Here is a 19,702-nt window from a genome sequence, read left to right as displayed (position 1 = left end):
GCACGCACAAAAACAAAAATCCAGAAAACAGAAAAGTTTGAAGGTAGTGTTTCAAGATGTGTTTTAAGACTGTAAAAACCTGTACTTCTTTATCCATCCGCTGAGTCCTAGACAATTAGTTCTATTCTGCTTGGTTCTTACTCTTACCACTTTCACACGCCTCAGTTTCTTCAGTGCAGGTCTGGAAAGTCTCATCCACACCAGTGGTGTAATCTCCAAGTTACTATAAACTTGCATTTGCTAGTTTCCGTCACATGTAGCATCTTACTGTGATAACTGAAATGTTCACTGATAATATTTCAGATTTTTTGGCACTTCTTTCAACTTTTAGAACACAGTAATAACATGTATGCAAATATGCTATCTTTGATTAAATATTATTACTGTTTCTTGACAGTGTTTTCCATAAAGTTAGCATTTTAAAAATCTGGAAAATACTAGACTAGACCTTCATATATAATAAGTATATAAATATAGACCATCTTATTAAGGAAATGCTATAGTTTTGGGGGCTTTTTGGCTATTAAATGTTTTTTAGTTGCTGAAAGTGCTATTAAAAATGCTGACTCATTTGGATACCTCAAATTAAACCTAAACAAACTTATAGTTCCTATCCTCTCCAAAGCCTACACCTCCTGTATACTTCCTTGTGTCATTACACCTTAGCTTCATTTGCTGTTGTTATTTAAGACCAAAATCGAACCGTCATCCCTCATCTCCCTTTCTCTCAGTTCTCCAAACCACTCAGAAGTACAATCTGTTGATTTAGCCTTCAGCATCTAATTTTTATTGCCTTCACAATTATCGTTCATGCCCTTACTTCCAGGCAGCTACTTTACTGCTAACAAAGAACATGTCCCTCAAATTAGCTACCTAAAATGAAGTGTGGATTACTGGTGTTAATGTTTCCTTGCTTGTTATATAAACATGCGCGACCTATATATGTATACTCGTGTGGACGTTAGGTGACAGTTTTCAGGGGTTGATTGTTTCTTTCCATCTTGTCAGTTCTGAGGATCAAACTCAGTCATGAGACTTGTCTAAAAGCACCCTTACTCACCAAGCCATCTCAGCAGCCGTCCACCCTTACCCACCGAGCCATCTCAGCGGCTGTCCACCTTATTTTTAAGGCAGGGTCTCTATTGAACCTGGTACTCGACACTGAGTCTAGACTGTCTAGCCTGAAAGCACTCCAGGGCTTGTCCTCTCTTTAAACTGCCCTTTCTGTGATTACAAGATGCTCAGGGCCTTGTACTTGTCTAACAAAGTTTACCCCACTGTAACAGGGCCTGCTTATTGGGGTTTCTCTCCTGCCTGGTTCCCGCAGTCGTTATGTCCAAAAGAAAATCACACAGAGGTTTATGTTAATGATTAACTGATTGGCCCATTAGCTCAGGCTTTTTACTAACTCTTATAACTTATATTAACCCATTCTTATCTATGTTAGCCACATGGCTCAGTACCTTTTTCACCAGGGCAGGTCACATCCTGCTTCTTCAGTGTCTGGACAGGACTGCAGAAAGAACTTCCTTCTTTCCAGAATACTTCTGTTCTCTACTTTCTGTCTGGTTGTCCCGCCTATACTTCCTGCCTGGCTACTGACCAGTCAGTGTTTACTTAAAACATAATTGACAGAATACAGAATTGTCCCACACCACTTCCCCCTCTTTTTTTTTAAACAAAGGAAAATATCCGTAGTCCATTTTTTGGAAATGTGGGCATAGTATTCCAGGCTACTTCCTGCTGGTGGAGGGGGCTAATAATCTTATGGGGACCTAAAGAAAATTTTGAATTATGATCAAGTCCTTACTGGAGTATCCTGTGAGCCTTGATCATCTCAGGCAGCAGTTTTGAATCGGTTCTGGATATAGAACTCAGACATCCAGGCAATCTGTTCCTACCAGAGATTTCTCAGGTGGTCTTCCTTGGTCATACCTGATTTTTCTTAACTCAGAATGAATCCACAGCCTCCCATTTCCTGTGGAAACAAGAGCAAAATCTCTTCTTCCAAGTAACATATCTTTTGACTTTAATTTTGAAGTCACGGTATTTTCAAAATACCTATCTTGGATTAATTCAGCAGCATTTATAAGCAAATATCTTTTAGCAGCTGTTGCTCCTTCCTCAGCATTCAAACAGTTCAAAGAGAGCATAATAATATACAGTATCCAGATTCTCTATGTGTTTTCCATCTTTATGTGGCTTTATTTTAATCTCTATTTCTTATATTTTTACTTTTACTTTTTGAGACAGGTTCTCTGTATATCTTTGGCTGTCCTGGAACTCCCTCTGTAGACCAGGCTGTCTTTGAACTCACAAAGATCTACCTGCCTTTGCCTCCCAAGTGCTGGGATTAAAGGCATACACCACTTTGCATTTAAACACATGCACACACACACACACACACACACACACACACACACACACACACACACACACAGTTTAGAGGTATTATAGACTGAATCAAGGCCCTGGATTCAAATGGACCTGGCCTTAATGTTTGGGTCATTTCTTCACTGAGAGATCTAAAACAGGGTATTTAGTTTCTTGGTAAGATGAGAGAAACTAGCTCCTTCAGGGCATTATGAGAATTGAAAACATATGTAAAGTTTCGTATGGACACGCATGTAGCAGTTAACCCAGGAAGTGTCTGATCGTGGTTGCTGGCACAACAGCAACACCAATTGTTCCTCTCCTCAGCTTCATTCTCCCTTACGTGAACAAAGAGGTTTTGTACAATATTAATTATTTTCAAATGGCCATCTTTTAAATAAAAATACCAGAGTATGCTTTACATGCCTAATAACCAAAGATCAAAAATGGTGTTCAAGTACAAGTATCTAGAATTTGATTTCTTCTGTTTTACCAGGCTAGCAGGCTTTCTCATGGTTAAAAACATTTCCTAAACTATTTTATTTCCTGTCATGACAGACGGGCTTGTTTCTTTATAGATATTTTTGCTTATGTCTGAGTACTATGGGGACTGCTCTGTGTAAGCTTGCTCTTAGTATTAGCTGTGTTGATGACTGACCCCACATCCACCACAGTGCCTACATAGGCCTCCCAGAGATCAAGAACTCAATGAGTTAGTCGGTGTTTGGTCATTACTCCTAGAATATGGGATTACATTGCTCCAAGTCTCTTCTAATCAGATCTTCTTTTTTCTTTGTAATTCTGGAGATTGAACTCAGGGCCTCAAGCACACTGGGTAAGTGGCTCTGAGGCCCTGAAAGCTGTATCCCAGCCCTCCTGATCACTTACTTCTTCATCAACCATGTGATCCTTAGCCTTGACTTATATATTAGACAAGACAATGTGAGGTAGGGGACTACAAAGATGGCAGAGGTGGGAGTAAAGAACAGGCAGCAGAACCCGAGGAAGATCGTGGGAGTTGGAGACTATTATGTCGGATTAAGAGAAGGACGGAAAGAAGCAGTTGTCAGAGGTGGTTCTGAAGTTCTTTCTGAATGACCAGGAAAGCAGTGCTCCTTGGGAGAGCTCCCAGAACAGGCGGAGAGGCAAGTTCCCTGTAGCTGTGTTGAGTCTGAGAGGCAGGAAGTCTAGGTGGTTTCCTCAGCAGATTATAAGGAGATTTAAATGTGAGGCCAGACCAGCATCAGAAAGTACCCCAGGCAGTGGCCAGAGCAGACTGAAGCTGATGAGGCCAAAGAGACAATATTGGTAGTAATTACAGGACTAGAGTACCTGCCCAAACCACAGCTCTGCCATTGCCTAGCTTTTTAATCTTGGATACATTAATTTAGGTTCTAGGTAGCTCATAGTCCCCTCATCTGTAAAGTCATGCTAATAAAATATCTAAGTCACTTGACTGTTACGAAAGTAAAGCAAAATGATTTAAAGACCATACACAGAATAAACACTTTCCGTGCCTACACTGCCATGATAAAGAATCTTACCAACAAACAGATGCATTGAGGGGATGAGTCAGTGGCATATGAGAAAAGTCCTCAGTGTGTACATCTGACCAACCAAAGAATGTGTAAAGGGATCTTAAAAATGAGTGTCAGGTAAAAATGATGATTTCAGGAGAGCTGAGTAGAGTGCGAGCCTTGGAAAATCTGTTTTTGTTTCTTCAAACTTATTTAAAATACAATGACTTGGAATGACAGAGGATGATAGCCAATAAATGTAACTCTGTCCTGTGTGCTTGTTATATGCCATGAGCTTCAATGTATCAGTTATCTAAAAAATGCTGCATTTATTTTATAGATTAAAAATACAGAAACTTAAAGATTTCTCTGGGTTGCACAATACTAGCACCTGTATTTGATTCTTACATCCATATCCTCTGCTCATACTGTGCTAGCATGTTGGTGTTTTTAAACCCTTCCAAAGTTGTTTACTCTCCCTTTGAACTTAATTTTTCAAGGTGTTTGTAAAGCACTGTAGCATTCAAATTTGCTGTTATTCAGAAATAAATAAAATTTGAAGGCTGAACATGTAATTCAGTCTGGCTCTTCAGCCATGAATAAAAGAATCACTAGTTCTGTGCTCGGTTTACAAGGGTCTCTGCAGGTATGCCTAGCTCACTTAAAGTATTGTGATAACGCCACTGTAAACACAAACAACTGCTAACGTATGTATGCTGAGATTAACCTTTTTTAGATACTCACTGTAATTTTCAGATTCGGTGCTTGAGTTCCAGAGTACATTAGCACATGCGCTTAACATGCCAGTCCTCAGGCCTCACTGCAGCTCTAGGCCCAGCCTCAAAGAACTTTACCAAAGCCACACCCTGCTCTTCACCCAACATCTGGACCTCACATCTTTGGGTTTAATGTCTGGGGTCTCAAACCTGAACACTGTTTTGCTGTTTCCTAGTTTATTTCAGTTTTGTAGTTGGCCTTCTGTGAGGCTTTGTGTGAACAGACCTTCATACAGCTCTTCTGTGAGGCCTTGTGAGAACAGACCTTTATACAGGCCGTTTAGACTGTGAAAAGCTACAAAAGGCCCTTCTAGTTGAAAAACTGAGACACAGAGAAAGCCTAGAGCTAAGACACTAAAGGCAGAAATGGTTAGATCAAGTTTATAATCAATTACAAAATCAAGGATATGGTTTTTACGCAAAAAAAGATACATATAAAAGTTGAACTTACTTGGAATTATATCTAATTAACTATTGTTCCCTAGCAAGGTACCTGACACATATGAAAAATAATAACTGGCTTAGTGTATATAAATATCTAAGAAGAATGGATAATTAGATTGTAGCAAATAGCTATACATATTGTACTAGAAGGAGGAGGATAAACATGGTGACGCCCTAGGACAGTGGCATTCATCTTCCTTGTATTCCCTAGGGGCCATCTTCTTGTGGTAACTCTTACCCCGTGAGCTTTAATGGGCTCTGAACTGCAATGGGCCTTTTTCATGTCTATATGTTGCTCTAGGCATTGCTTAAAGGCAGAGATAGTGTCTTGTTTATTGTTGTCAAGTTTCTTAAATGTCATAAACACTAAAGAAATACTTGTTTAGCTGGGCAGTGTGGCGCATGATCTTTAATCCCAACACTCAGGACACACCCAGAGCTCTTACACAGGAAAACCCTGTCTTGAAAAGCCAAAAGTGAATACTTGTTTAGCTAATAAATGGGTGAAAATAAAGTGTTTGTACATCTACTGTAATTGTTTGGTTTTGTACTTTCCTAGTACCACACAAATTCATGAATTTATCATGCCATCATGGTTTGAGGTTAGACATATTAGGGACTATAATATAGTAGCATTTACCCTCATTTATTCTTCCCTCTCTTCACCCTCCTGGTGTATAACCATGAAAGTATACCTTGTAGGCCTGTAGAGAAGAACATGGTGTATTTGGAACTCAGATGCCAGAAGTGAGCCATCCAGTGAAAGCTTTCGAGTGTCTTAACTGGCAATTGTCTTCCTCTCATTCTGCCCTCTCTAGTAGAATCTGAGTGTGCACTCTGGAAAGGGGACTAAGCCAGGAGCAGGCATCTCAAGACTAAATGTTTATTTTTACAGCCACTTGTCTGACCCCAAGCTAGCATGTACTTTCTCTGGGTTAGATTTTCCTCTTCTGAAACACAGATTTAAATATTTTCTTTCTTACTCTTCTTTAGACTCTGATACTATCTGATTCTATGATTATATTACCTAGATACTAATACTATTTAGCCCATTAGCAGCCATCTTCTGCAAAGTGTAACAAAACCACTGACTTCCTGGTCTTCACAGCCTTAAGATCATCTTCTGTCTTTTTATGTGAGAATATTTCCCCCCTGGCAGTTTATAGAGACTTAAGTTTCTATTTGCTGTAGCTGGAGTCTCCTATAAGCTGAGGCTTTGACCGTGTTTCACATTTATTTATCTGCGCCAGAGCTTAGGATCAGGTAGCAGCTAAGTCATTTAAGGTTATTCAAATGCATTGAAAGTGTTGCTTAATAATTCAGAACCAGTTTTCTCTGTTTAGAGTGTTAAGATTTTTTAAATCCTCCTAATTAGTCAATTCCAACAGTTTAAACAGAAAAGGGGAAAGCTGTCCCTTCGAAAAGGGCAATTGCTACAAACTTCTTGTGAGCTCTCCTGTATCTGGGCGCTAGGATGTCTGAGGCTGGAGCAGAGTGTCCGAGCAAAGGGCCCTGATGGAGAGTCAGCACCTGACCATGTCCCTGCCGAGCTCTGCCTACTAGGCTGAGAGGTGAGGAGAGCTAGGTGCAGGAGTGCAGCTTCCAGGGTCCATGTCTTTGGATTGGGGTGGCCGTGTGCAGAGTGGAGGAACTCATGCAGTCACTCTGTAGGCCAGTCTTTCTGCAGCATTTCTGGACTGAAACCATTTCTAGCAGTAAACTAGGCCCTGGGAATAGAAAGTCAATAAAAGTTCGGATATACCCTGAGAATTCAGCTTTACTGGAGTCATGAATAATTGTAAAATGACTTGAGAGCCATAACACAACTCACTATGCTATAGATCTTCTACGCTCCATTCTTCAGAATTCCTCACCTCGTTAAAGAATAAGAGGTGAATGCGACATGAACAAAGAGCAGTGTTGGTGCTGCCAGGACCTACATTCCAGAACAGATCCTAACCTTGCATCTGCAGCTGTCCAAAGACCTTACAGGTCAGCAAATGGGACATGGAGGAGATAATGATAGTGAATGTATCATTTGCTGGGTCTCGGGCCTGTGACCTGATCAATGATACTGGAAGCCAGGTGTGATTAGCTCTGTTCTGGGAAGAGGAAGGGGGATTTAGGCTCTGTCAGAGGCCCAGTTTTGTAGGGGAAGTGGCATTTAAGCTGAGCTTGAAGGATACAAAGGTTATAATGTTTGAAATGAGACAGGAAAGACAACCTAGGTAGAGGAAACAACATAGCCCAAGGTTCTGGATAGGAAAACCTAGTGCATGTTTGTTCGATAACAAACAACTCTAATTGACTAGAGTCTAGGTCTGTGAGGAAATAATATTTGAAGATCAGAATAATAAAAAAAATGTTGGTACAAAGATACCACTGCCCTTGTATGGGTCTAGATACCATTTATTAATGTGTGTCTTTTGTCATATACTCTGAAATGTTGGCATGAGCTTGCATTCTGTTTCTTAGCACTGTAATAGTCTCTAGGTTGGTGCCTGTTGTGCATGCTAGTTTATTAACAGCATATAATGCACAAGGTACATTAAGTTGTTCTGTCTTCTCTACAAGATAGTTGTTTGAAGTGCCGGGAAAGCAAACTGTGGTGGTGCTCACAGTAGTTTTATAACATGGGACAATGTCAGCATCCTTTCTTAGCAAAATGGAAGCTCAGAGGTAGAAAAGACTTGGCCGAGGTCTCACAGGCCTTCTCTTCCTAGATACTTTCATTCCTCATCGGAGTGCTGTAGTCCAGGAGTTTGGGGAGTCTCTCATACAGGTTTGGTGTTGCACAGGCCTTCTGGACCAGCCTTCAAAGAATGTTCCTGCTCTGTTCATGGTTCTTGCTGTCCAGTTTCATAAGCTTTTGGGCAGATGAAGTGTAATATCAAAATAGCTCAGAGAAAGCCTTGGTAACATTTAAGATATTGAACGTGCTGCATCTGGTAACTAGAAATTTTAATGATCTCCTGCTGTTTTGGTAATTGGATAAGTAAATACATCAGAATAAATCACACCAGCAAGTCTTTTGTATGTCGTTAGGGACTCAACTCTTTTAACTCCTTTTCAAAGCTCCAGCTCTTGAACGGTGCTTGTGTGCAGAACTAGGAGCACATTGGCTTGTATAGCCCTACTTGAGTATTAAAGTGCATTCAAAACATTCCCTCTCTCCCAAGCCACTCTGCTGCTGAAGAGGCTTTGAGCACACCACTAAATGGCCTCTCTGCAACCAGAGGGAAAGTATTTTTCTAAAGTTTATGCTATCTATTCTTCATGTTCTATCTCCAAACCGCCTTCTTATCTATGCCTACCATCAAAGGCCCCAAGAATCTTGTCAGTAACACCATCACCCATTTACAAATTGGGAGCAGAAAGATTGCCCTATTATAGTAAGACATCCTTTAAGAACTATAAGTAGAAGAGTGGTAAGGTGGGACTTTTTGTGCAGCTCTCTTCCATGTGGAAATGTGAGAGAGAGAGCCCGAGAGACATGGATTTTTGAAAGATTGCTGGGTAATGCTGACTTGCTTACAGCTGAGAAACGTGAGGTTCGTCTCATACGAAATTAGCACTTGTGCAAAAGATGCAGTGCCAGGATTTAAAGTCTACTTGTTTCTTAATCCATGCCTAGTGGTGAAGTTCTGGGGTAAACAGTGATCAAGATTTCACACTTTTAAGCCGAGTTCACAGTTCTCAGCCTAACCAGTCGGCTGTTATCTTTCCCATTTCTCAGTGCTCTGCCACAGTTTGTGTGTGGTCCAGTCTTGACACAGACATCTTAGAGACCTGTTGTAAAGACCTGGCTGTCTGCTGTGGTGTTGGCCTCTGAAAAGAGGCCTGTCCCCTAGATCAGTGTTTCCCTACCTCCTTCAAACCTCTACATACATCTCACCGAGGTAACCTTGCTGCCTTGAGCAGGCTGAGAATCAGTCCTGCCCTTAGCCTTCTGGAGCTCCTGGTGGAGGCGGAGACTAGCATTTACCACATCTCTGAGCTGGGCATAAGCTGGGCATGCCTCTGAAGCTGATCTGTGCTGCATTTTTATTACTGTGCTGTCGGATCTTCATCTGTGAATTTATCTATGTAGTTTATGCTTCAGTAGACCACAGTTTATAAACTGCTCTGTAAAGCAGGACTGTGTTTATTTGACATTGTGCCTTCAGGGGCCCATGATGAACTAATCTTAGGAACTGACTTCTCAGAGAGAGGATACATGACTATTCTCCCTCTTAGATTTTTTTACATTTTCTTTTTTTTTTTTTGTTATTTGGGTTTTTTTTTTTTTTTATGCTTGCTCTGTATACTTGGAATTTCTCCTGCTTTTAAAGAACATCTTTTCCTCTTACCCTACCCTTGCTAGTATCCCCCTTTCTTACCTCTGGACTTTTCCATTAACATTGTCACTTAATAGTGTAGTGACCAAAGCTACCACTAGGAATATGAAGGCAAGGGAAGGTGACCAAGGCATCCCTAACAAGATGCCAAGTTTTGAGGACATTTTAACACTAAAAAACATATTAGTTTTACCCCATCTATAAGAATACTTAAAGAATTACAATAATCATTTAATTAGATAATAAGGAGGTAATTAGCATAGTATGTGGCACTTAGAAAATGCTAAGTAAAGAGGACTGCCTTTCATTCGTAGGCTGTGGGCTCAGTGTCCCGGGTAAGGGAGAGAAGGAAGCTGAAGAGGGATAAGCAGGCTAGATGTGGTGTAAAGCAGGCGTATACTCAGTTGTAGCTGCTCAAAACGGTGGAATGGGAGGGTGGGTCACTTGAGCCCAGAAGTTCACAACCAGTTTAGGCAATATCTCACCTCCACAAAAAAAAAAAAGTAACAAATATTAACTTTTGTGAATGGCAATCATTACTATGTCATGAGATGATATCTCCTAACATAAAGAAGGCACAGAATCTGTTTCCATATGACACTATCAGTGATGGCTACTTTTATCCCTACAATAACCCTTTCACCAAGCAGAGAAGGATACTGGAACCATAAGCTGATTTGGCTGACACTGTGTTTGAGCCTAAATGTTTGGATCTCCAAAGCTCAAGTGCAGTACCATTGATTTCCTATTAATCACTAACCCCTACATTTTTTAAAATAAAAGCCTAAAGAAGAAAGGTGTCTTGTGTAAAGTTACGCTTTGAGAACCAGGGATGGACTCATCGATATTTATGCCCTTTACCCTCTGGCAATATTTGATGGCATACAGCCTGTGTGGGGTTTACAGAAGAGTCCATTCACTGAGGTTACTGAGGCCTCAAAACAAGGAAGAACACTCAGAAGTAGGTAGCCTGAAACTCAGTAATTCAACTTTTCTAATATGCAACCTCTTTATACGGTTTCTCGTGTTGTGGTGACCCCAATGATAAAATTACTTAACTGCAATTTTGCTACTGTTATGAATCATAATGTAAACATCTGATATGCAGGATGGTGTTAGGCGACCCCTGTGGATGGGTCATTCAACCCCAAAGGTATCAAGACCCACAGATTGAGCACCACTGATGTACCTGAAAGTGCAAACGCCCTTAAACTTGGAAGTTTATTGTGGTCTATGTGTGTCACATGGAATGGCCGTTTTTCTCACTGCTGGGAGGGGAGGAAGGGTTGGATAACGCACTGGTGCTAATTCTCCATGTTGACATGATTGTCTATCAGTTCGGTAAAGGTTTGCTCCTGGAGTTCTGGCTCTCTCTGCTCAAAGGGCTGCCAGTGCTCAGCCTAGAAAATGGAAGTTGTTGCTCATCAGAGACAAGCAGGCAAACACTAGAGCCATCTGACAGTGTATCATTCTTCCTTGAAGATGCTATGATTTTATTTTCTAAAGTGCACTTTTTATCTAAAAATAGGAAATATGTTTGAAAAACGTTATTGCTTTCCATTCCTGCTCGTTGGACCCAAAGGCTATAACTTAAAGAGTGAGAAAGAACTCTTGTCATCTAGGGACTTTGGAAAGTTCTAAGGAACAGCACAGAAGGCTAGGGTTTAAGTTGATGCTCCCTGGCAGCTCTGCTATGTAAGATATTAGATCCAGACTTTCCTGTATTTGGTTCCAAACTAAAAGCAAACCTAAGTTTAAAAAAAATTCAAGTAAAACAGAGGCTGATCATATTACCTATGTGAATGAGCTGTTTGTGTCAATTCCTCACGAACTGTAAAGTACCTTGCAAGTATCCTTGATGCTCTTTTTAGTATTAAGCTTCCCTTTGAATAGTGTCTAGTAGTAACATTATGTTTACAGTGTTGTGTCTTTACTGCAGTTGAGAGACATGGTGGTGCAGCTATGAAAAAAATCTGTAATGTCCCATCTGTGCTAACATAAACATTTTACAAAGCCAGTTTGCTAAACTGTTGTGTTAATGAAAAAATATGCCCATTCAGGTTTCCCAAGTACAATGAAGGAAATGTCAGGATGGTTGACTTCCCTCTTCTAACTATAAAGACAAACCACCTCTTCTCCAAGAACACTCCTCCTCCCCCAAGGAATCCCAACGTGTTCGTTCTCTGTTGATTTAGAGAGTCAATAATTCAGTAAAGTCCCAGGTAAATGGCAAAAGACAGACCTAGATTGGGTTTTTGTATTCGTATTTTATAAACATTTCAGGATTTTTTAGTGACCTCTGACCTTCTGCCATTCTTAAAGTGAAGGTCTTGTATCCTGGAAGCTTGAATTGAAGGAAACTCTTCCAACTTCTTTCTCCATATGGATACTCTCAGGAACATCTCTAGCCATGGAATCTAGTAACTGGGTAGATTCCAAAGCTAGATCGCCTTGATTCACTCTCTTACTCTGCCCTTAATAGTTTTTATACTTTAGACAAACTACCTAATCTGCTGTGTGACTCAGTTTCCTCATAAAATGGGAATAATCATTTTGCCCATATTGGAGAGCTATTATAAAAATATTTTTATAGATGCAAAGTATATCAAAGATTGCCTGTTTTGAAATAAATGTTCAGAAAATTGTTAGCTGGTACCATCCCCAGCAAATATGCCTGTATTTAGATGCCTCCAAGTGCAGCAGACTCCCTCTCTCCAAGTCAGCCTGTTCATAAGTTGGTTTGCCAGAGCATTTTGATCGTAGTGAGCTTTGGAATCGGACAGACCTGACTCTGAAACCATAGTCTCTACATCAGTGGGCAAGGAAGCCTTGGTGTACTTATTTCTAAGATGGCTCTAGTACTAATTTCACTAGGCCATCTTCAGCACTAGTTAAGAGATGACATAAATGCAGGCTGCCTGAACCCAACTCATGGGAGATGCTCACTAAGTGATACCTGCTACTGTGATAATGACTGTGAGGACAAGAAGATAAATTTCTGAAGGCCAAAGAAGAAAAGCAACAGAATTAGGAGAAAGAACCATTAATAGCTGTGTTAGTTCCTGCTCCTTCCCTAAAGAGTTCTCTCTCCCATGATCTTTACCTCCACCATCTTGGCTCTCTTCTGCTTGCCAGTCTTGAGAAATTCAGGCCGGAAGAGCACAGATCTGCCCCGCAGCAGCAGCTCCACTTCCTTGGACCTGTCCACAGTTCTCTTGTCCTCTGCTGTTTCTCAGGAGACCCCCCTGACGTAATCCATGCCCTTCCCCCTGCGTTCCCCTCTTTCTCTCTCGCTTACAAACTACAGTGGATGCAAAGTTTTCAGTCTTTGTCCTGAATTTGAGTGAGTGGAGGGAACATGGAGAGGTTGGAGGGTAGAAATGATGTAGATATAGTGCTCGTGTGTGGAATTCTCAAAAACAGAAACACACACCTAAGGAAAATGAGTTTATTAGGAGTGGATCCCCCTAAACAGTAGGGTTGTAGGGCTATTCTTATAGAGTCCATTGTGAGTTTTGATATATGCATACATCATAATAATCAAAATTAGAATTCTTAGCATACCCATCACCCCATCAATATTTCCTTATAATGAGATCTTTTAAAATTTCTCTTCTGTATCACGTACTTGAGTCAGTGATCATGGGGAATCCAGGTGGTGCTCACTAGAAGCTTCCTCCCTGCTGGTGGCTTTCAGAGCACTGGTGAGTACTGTGCACTCAGCTGGAAGAGAAAAGTAACCATGAGTCTCACCTAGTAGTAAACCCCACAATCTGCATTAACAGCCCGTCTGGCAAGGTATGCCTACTGGTGAGTAGTGCCACAAATGTTCTGGCAGCCCCCCCCCCCCCCCCCCCGAGTCTCAGGGATCTATGAGGGAGATGGCAGGTGACTCGGAAGACTCAGTGCTCTCTGGATACAACAGTGCAGATGCACATATAAACTCACAGTGATCGTGGCAGTGTGCACAGGACTGGAGCCAAATCAAGACAGACAAAATCCCAGCATGGAGGAGGGGAGACAGGCACCAAGTCCTACTCCTGCTGACTGCTGGCATTGGGTTGCTGCTGGTTTTCTTTAATGGGGTGACACCTGATGTATGGAGCACACTCCACAACAGTGCCATGCAGGAGTAGTCAGCCCCACAAGCTGGACTAGGGGAGTTGAACGGGAATGAGAGGGAAATGGTGAGAGTCTGGGAAAAGTTAAGGAAGAAGATCATATGATCAAAATACATCTCGTGACATGCTCAAAGAATTAATAAAAACAGTATTTTAAAAAGCCAAATGTGAAAAATAATGTCTCATCTGAGTATTTAGAACTAAATAATGCATACTTGTTAACTATAGTTATACTACTGGGCAATAAAACACCAAAAGGCTATTTTTATTTTTAAAATTTTAATTCAGGAACAGCAGGGTTTAACTTAATCTCTTTTTTGGTTTCTTGAGACAGGTTTTCTCTGTGTAGCAGCCCTAGCTGTCCTGGAACTAGCTTTGTAGACCAGGCTGGCCTTAAACTCACAGAGATCCACCTGCCTCTGCCTTCCAAGTGCTGGGATTAAAGGTGTGCACCACCACCACCACCCTGCACTTAATTTAATCTCTTAGTCTTATGTTTTCATTTGTAAAATAGAAATAACACTAGTTAAAAGACTAGCATTAAGAGCAAATGATATTTTAAAAACTTCATATGGTTTACAATGTATTCTTTTTTATCGTGCTATCTGTATACTCATTAACACCAGCTCAAGAGTATTGCTGACTTCAGGCACTCCTATACAGGGTAGGTTGGGTGGCAACTGCAGTATTAAAAGCATGATGCCAGGTGTGGTGGCACAACCCTTAATCTCAGCACTTGGGCTCTGGAGAGATGGCTTAGTGGTTAAGAGCACTGGTTGCTCTTCCAGGGAACCCTAGTTCACTTCCCAGCACCTATATGGCAATTCACAACTGTCTGTAACTCCAGTTCTGTGGGATCTGGACTCTGTCGGCACTGCATACACATGCTGCACAGACATACATGTAGGCGAAGCTCCCATCTGCACAAAATAAATGAATAGATTGATAGAGAGAGAGAATGGCTCTGAATACAAATGTAATTCCTGGCTTACTAGCTGTGTGGCCTTGAGCAAAATTTCAGCCTTTCTGAACGTGTTTCCTGGCCTGCCAAATAAAAATAACAGTATCTAGCTCAAGAGCCGTTATAAGGATCAAATGAGTTAATGTATTTGATATATAATGAAAAATTATAAACTATTGGCTATTATTGTTGTCAACAGCTACACTACTGCTGTAATAATCTGTATTACAAAGCAAATGGATTAAAAAAGAAAAATTAATAGAAGACTAGATAGTAAAAAACACATTAAGCATAAATAAATGAAATAAGCTTCAAAATGGGGTGATCTGGAAGGCCTCTTATAGGACTTCTGAGAGGGTATGCCTCAACAGAGCTGTGTTTACTTCAAACCAGCCCACTATCTGTAGGCCTCCCTGAAGCTCGAGATCTCCAGAACTGAGGAATTACCTAAGGAAAAGGACAACATTCTGTCCGGGCAATGGGGCAGAAACAAAGACAACCAGAACAACTTAGAAAGAGTTTAGGGCTGCTAGCCAAGAAACACCTCAGCCAATGGTGGCTGTGCCATCTCCTGGGCACTTACTGGCTAGATGGTCCCAGAGGCATCACTAGCATTATTTCACCTGACTACCACACTCCCTACCAAGGAGCAACTGACTCCCCTGTCAGAGAGGTCGTGTAGGTAGAGTGTAGCTTTGCTTCTCTTTGTGATCACGGCACTGTGGACAGACTCCTGGCCATAAGGCCTTAAACAAGTGACAACGACATTGAAACTCAGTTGTCTCACTCTGCAGCCTTGCACGGTGGTTGTAATATGTACTAATTGAGAAATATATTTGAAGTCCCTGGTTCATAATTGATGTCCAAGAAATGTTTGTTTCTACCTTTCTCAGACTCTAATCCCCACACATCGAATAACTAGAGAAAATCATTTAGTATTTCTTGGACACTGTGTTGTCAGTGACAACTGTAATTTTAACTAAGAGTTTATGAATCTCTTACCTTGCATGTCTACCACCCCAGTAGGGTGCCACATAGGCCTGATGCTCCAGCCTTCCAGCCTGTTTTGCCTGCCAATACGTCTTCCTGCCTGCTCTCACAGCTCTGGCACTAGTATGATTTTGGTGTCTCACAATAAGCATCATATTTACAAACCACAAATAACAAAGTAGAAGATGCCGGAAGAGCTCTGGCATGTTAATTAAGAACAATAGCAGAAGCAGCTGGGCAGAAAATGCCAGAGTCTGAAGCAGAGGCAGCATAGCTGTTTGTTGACAGAAGCCAGCGCAGTATTGTACGTTAATTGGGGAAGTAGGTAAACATTTGCCAGCAGCCTGCCCTCCCAGTGCACTGGAAGGCAGACAGCAAGCTAGGCTCTCCCTTCCACCTTGCCTGCCCATCTGCCCAGCACCCAAGAGATACTAGTAGGGCAAGACTCACCCTGGGTTCCTTATGAGCAGAAAGAATTCTGGGGTTAGATGTGTGTCTTTAATGACCCTCCTGGATACGATGAGGTCAGTGTTTCCCCCATTACCTTACCAGTCTGTCTTTGACACTCAGGGGCTCCCCTTCCTGCTGGAAGAGGAAAGCAAAGTCATCACATTATGAGTGGCTTGAGTTGAACAGACAAATTGCCTGCCTGGGGTATTTGCCCAAGGCCCCAAAGCTCATGCAAATAGCAGAGCAGCAGCTTCAGGTTAGCTAGAGATTACCTAACCACTGCACACTCAGAGCAGCCCATTGCCCACATGTCCATCTCCCTTTATAGTTGTTCTCGTACGTAGCATGCTTTGTTGATCTGCTCTCTGCCAGACATTGTGCTAATTATGTTTTTTTTCCCATTTAATTTTGATCAGTCTGACAAGAGCCACAAAGACGATAGCCAACACCACTGTGATTTAAACTGCAGTCTTCCTGTTTTCAAAGCCTTTATGCTTTCCACTAACCTTGCATTTTTCAGCCTTGCAGAACTCATGATCCCTTTTGATAAATGTGTTTCTTTCTCTTAGGTTTTTAAAGCCTTCACCTGCCATCTCTGCCATGGCTTAGGGAGGGCAGAGATCTAATAAAAATTTAGTTTATGTTCAGTAGTTGGGGTGTTTTTGGTTTTGGTTTTTTGAAGCAAGGTTTCTCTGTGGAGAAAACTCAGAGATCCACCTGCCTCTGCCTCCTGAGTGCTGGGATTAAAGGCGTGCACCACCACTGCTCGGCATGTTTTTAATTTCCAAAATATAGCCGTATTATGTGGTTGCCTCATTTTTCCAAATTAGAGATCCTCTCAATGAGGAGATTGTGCTGTGCCTAGGGAACTCCCCGGGATAATGGCATCCTCTCTGGATACAGTAGAATGGCCAGTCTGTAGTTTGCTACATGGAATGTTAATGGAAGTGCCTGGCCCTTGTCCCTCCAAAGGTTTAGTTGCTGTCCCAGCCAGCAGAGCAGGCCTCCATGCTAGCAGCAGTTCACCAAGTCCAGGTCTCAGGCTTGCCACTCCTCTGTTCAACCAGCTGAATGTATCCAGTATCAAGACTATGCAGTAGCCTTGTGGTTAGTACTAACTCCTCTTCTAGATGGGACTGTAGAATATGATATTTCAGAGAGCCCTGGAAGAACCCCACCACCGCACAGAATTGTTGTGATCCAGTAAGACACTGCACATGCTCATGCCAATGTGTGGAATGCTGAAAGTCAGAGTGCTTGCTCCAGATTACTGAATGTGTGTTCTCTTTCTTTCCAGGTAACTCAGCTAGACCCCAATAAGTCATTATTGGAGGTAAAGTTGTTCCCTCAAGAAACCCTTTTCCTTGAAGCAAAAGAGTGAACATGACTCAGCGGTGGAACCGGCCACTTCTGACAAACCAGTGGCACACGTCGAGAGATGGGCTCCTCGCCAACCCGCCCACATGCTCGTCTCAATCCAATGTCACACTTCTGCAAAAGTAATAAACATAGCTACTTAAAATTTCCCATCCATGAGTATATGTTCCCCAGCCCTCACAATGGAGCACTGCAACTCCATTGCCCTCCCCTGACTGACACCTGCTCTTCACCCTGTTTAACACCCTTGTTTACTGTTGAGTACCAGTGAGCCCTGGTAGAACCTCTCCAGTTCCTATCTTTCCCCTTCAGTGTCTAGGACAGTTCTTTTTGTCCTTGACATCAAGAAGCTGTGTGTTTGATATGTGTCATTGGGCCAGGGCTCAGACCTCTGCTTTTTTATGTCCATAACTGGATTTTAAGTTTATCACCTAATTTTAAAAAGCAGAGAGAAAAACGTCAAGTACGGCATTCTTGGCCTGGAAGTTAGACATTTTGGGGTAGAGAAGTATGTAGTATAAATGACTCCTTTACTAAAATGTGAGATGTTGTTGGAGGACTGATTTGACATATATGCAGGGTGTTTATATACTACTGCCATGGGCGCCATAGTCCATCTTGGAGGAATTCTTTTGTTTCATTGCAGCTTGGGGAACTAGTCGAGTACACGGTACGTTGAGGTAGTGTGCAGAGTGCCAGGACTAAGTCTTGCTACTGGCCAGCTGTGGGAAGCTGTTATCCGGCTTGCAGAGAGGCATTTAGAACTTCCCAGGCACCCGCTACCAAGTTGCTGGTCCATCAGTGTACACTGCACTCAGTTCTGCTTCTCCCCTTCTACTACTTATACATCTGGGACCTTGTCACTTGGTGGGGTGTTTTGTCCCCCCCCCTTTTTTTTGGCCTTTGGAGACCAGCTGTCTGGCCTCAAACTTGCAGTCATCTGCCTCAGCCTCCCAAGTGCTAGGATTACCCCACCATACCTGGCCGTCACTTGATGTTTTAAACACCTCCTCTATTGCCAAAAGCTGATCAGCTGCCCTGTGGGCTCTCCTGCAATAACAGACCTGCTCTATAATTTTAGTTTCTGAATGTTTTAATATTAGATATTGAATTTATATCCCAAATAAAAGGGATCTCATTCTTTGGCTAAAAATTCAGACATCATATATTTACAAAAGAACAAATTTGGAGGCTTAGCCTAAAATTCATGTGTTGCCTGAATTGATATGTAGTAATCTGGGGTTTGATTTGTAGATGTGGACTTTGTTAATCTATGGGTTTGGGGTTTGGGGTAGTTCATAAGAATATTTATATCTTCACAGCCAATTAATTTCCTTTTAGTCTTGAAGTGTTCTCTGTGGCTGTTTTGGTGTCATCTCTGGTCTTGATCTTTAGAGTTGACTTCCCAGTTTGGTTATTTTGTAAGTGTGTTAGGTGTATTTCCCTGGTTCCACTATGAGGTTCTGAGAAGACTTAACCAAAGCTGAAGATAATTCTGGTCACTTTTCCCTCTACTCAAAAAATATCGGCCAGAAAAATTCACCTGTTTTCCTCTGATGCTCGACCAAGAACGTCAAAACTCTTCTAAGTGATGTTGCTAATCCTCTTCATCTGTCAGCTGACTGAAGAGAAGGGAGCCACTGTCAGGGGAGTTCCACCTGAGCACTTCCTCTCCAGCTCTGCTCCTTCCTTCCTATCAAGTGGCACCACAAGATGTCATTTCCGAAGCTGCAGCTGTACTAGGGCACAGCTCTTCTTTGTCCAGCTAGACCTTGTTCTGTAGCTGCTGGGAGAAGCCACAACCCTGAACTCAAGCCATACTCAGAAACAGCAGCCAGGGTATGGGCAAGGGTTGAGCAAGGTCTCTGAACTCACTCTTATGTTTAACCTGTTCCATCTGATCTGGATTTGACTTCATTATATGGTTCCCTGCCATTCCCGTTTACTTCTGTATACCAACATATAGACTTTACTCTGAAACCAATTTCATAAATTTATTAAATGTGACTTGAATGTGTGTGAAGTTGAGAAACCCTTTTTCAGTCCTACCTTGGAAAGCTCTGTCTAACTGGCTCAGCCTCCTGAACTCCTGTCCTTAGGTCCTGTTAGTGTTCACTCCAGAGAGCATTTGGTTCTTTCTCATAAGCACAGCACTAAAATGACTTGCTACCGCCACAAAATCAGCAGTGTCTTTTATGGTCTTCTTACTCTTAGACTTCCTTGAGCTCCCAGCCTCCAGGCCCCGAGTGAGGCCGGCAGTATATTCCCTCCATATTCTTGGTCTGCTGCTTACAGTTGTTCCCCGTCTAGGTCACTGCCCTGTATTCTTGGAGCACCACTTGTCTTTGAAGAATTG

At 41.9% G+C, this 19,702-nt stretch overlaps 1 protein-coding gene across 2 annotated transcripts in view; it reads left to right on the top strand.

Annotated features, from left to right (window-relative positions):
- Positions 1-17,495, top strand: part of Faf1 (Fas associated factor 1) — a 282,221-nt gene extending 264,726 nt beyond the window's left edge. For both annotated transcript variants that reach the window (XM_050136195.1, XM_050136197.1), the window contains one exon: positions 17,267-17,495. In XM_050136195.1, coding sequence (XP_049992152.1) covers positions 17,267-17,350 — 84 coding nt within the window. In that variant the 3' untranslated portion in view covers positions 17,351-17,495. The remainder of the gene's footprint in view (positions 1-17,266) is intronic.
- Positions 17,496-19,702: the final 2,207 nt, after the last annotated feature.

The sequence above is a fragment of the Alexandromys fortis genome, unplaced genomic scaffold (genome assembly GCF_014885135.2).
Source record: "Alexandromys fortis isolate MF-2015 unplaced genomic scaffold, M_Fortis_MF-2015_v1.1 scaffold_13, whole genome shotgun sequence".
NCBI classification, from domain to species: Eukaryota; Metazoa; Chordata; class Mammalia; order Rodentia; family Cricetidae; genus Alexandromys; species Alexandromys fortis.
Note: the sequence above shows the minus strand (reverse complement) of the source record. Positions and strands in the feature narration are given on the sequence as shown.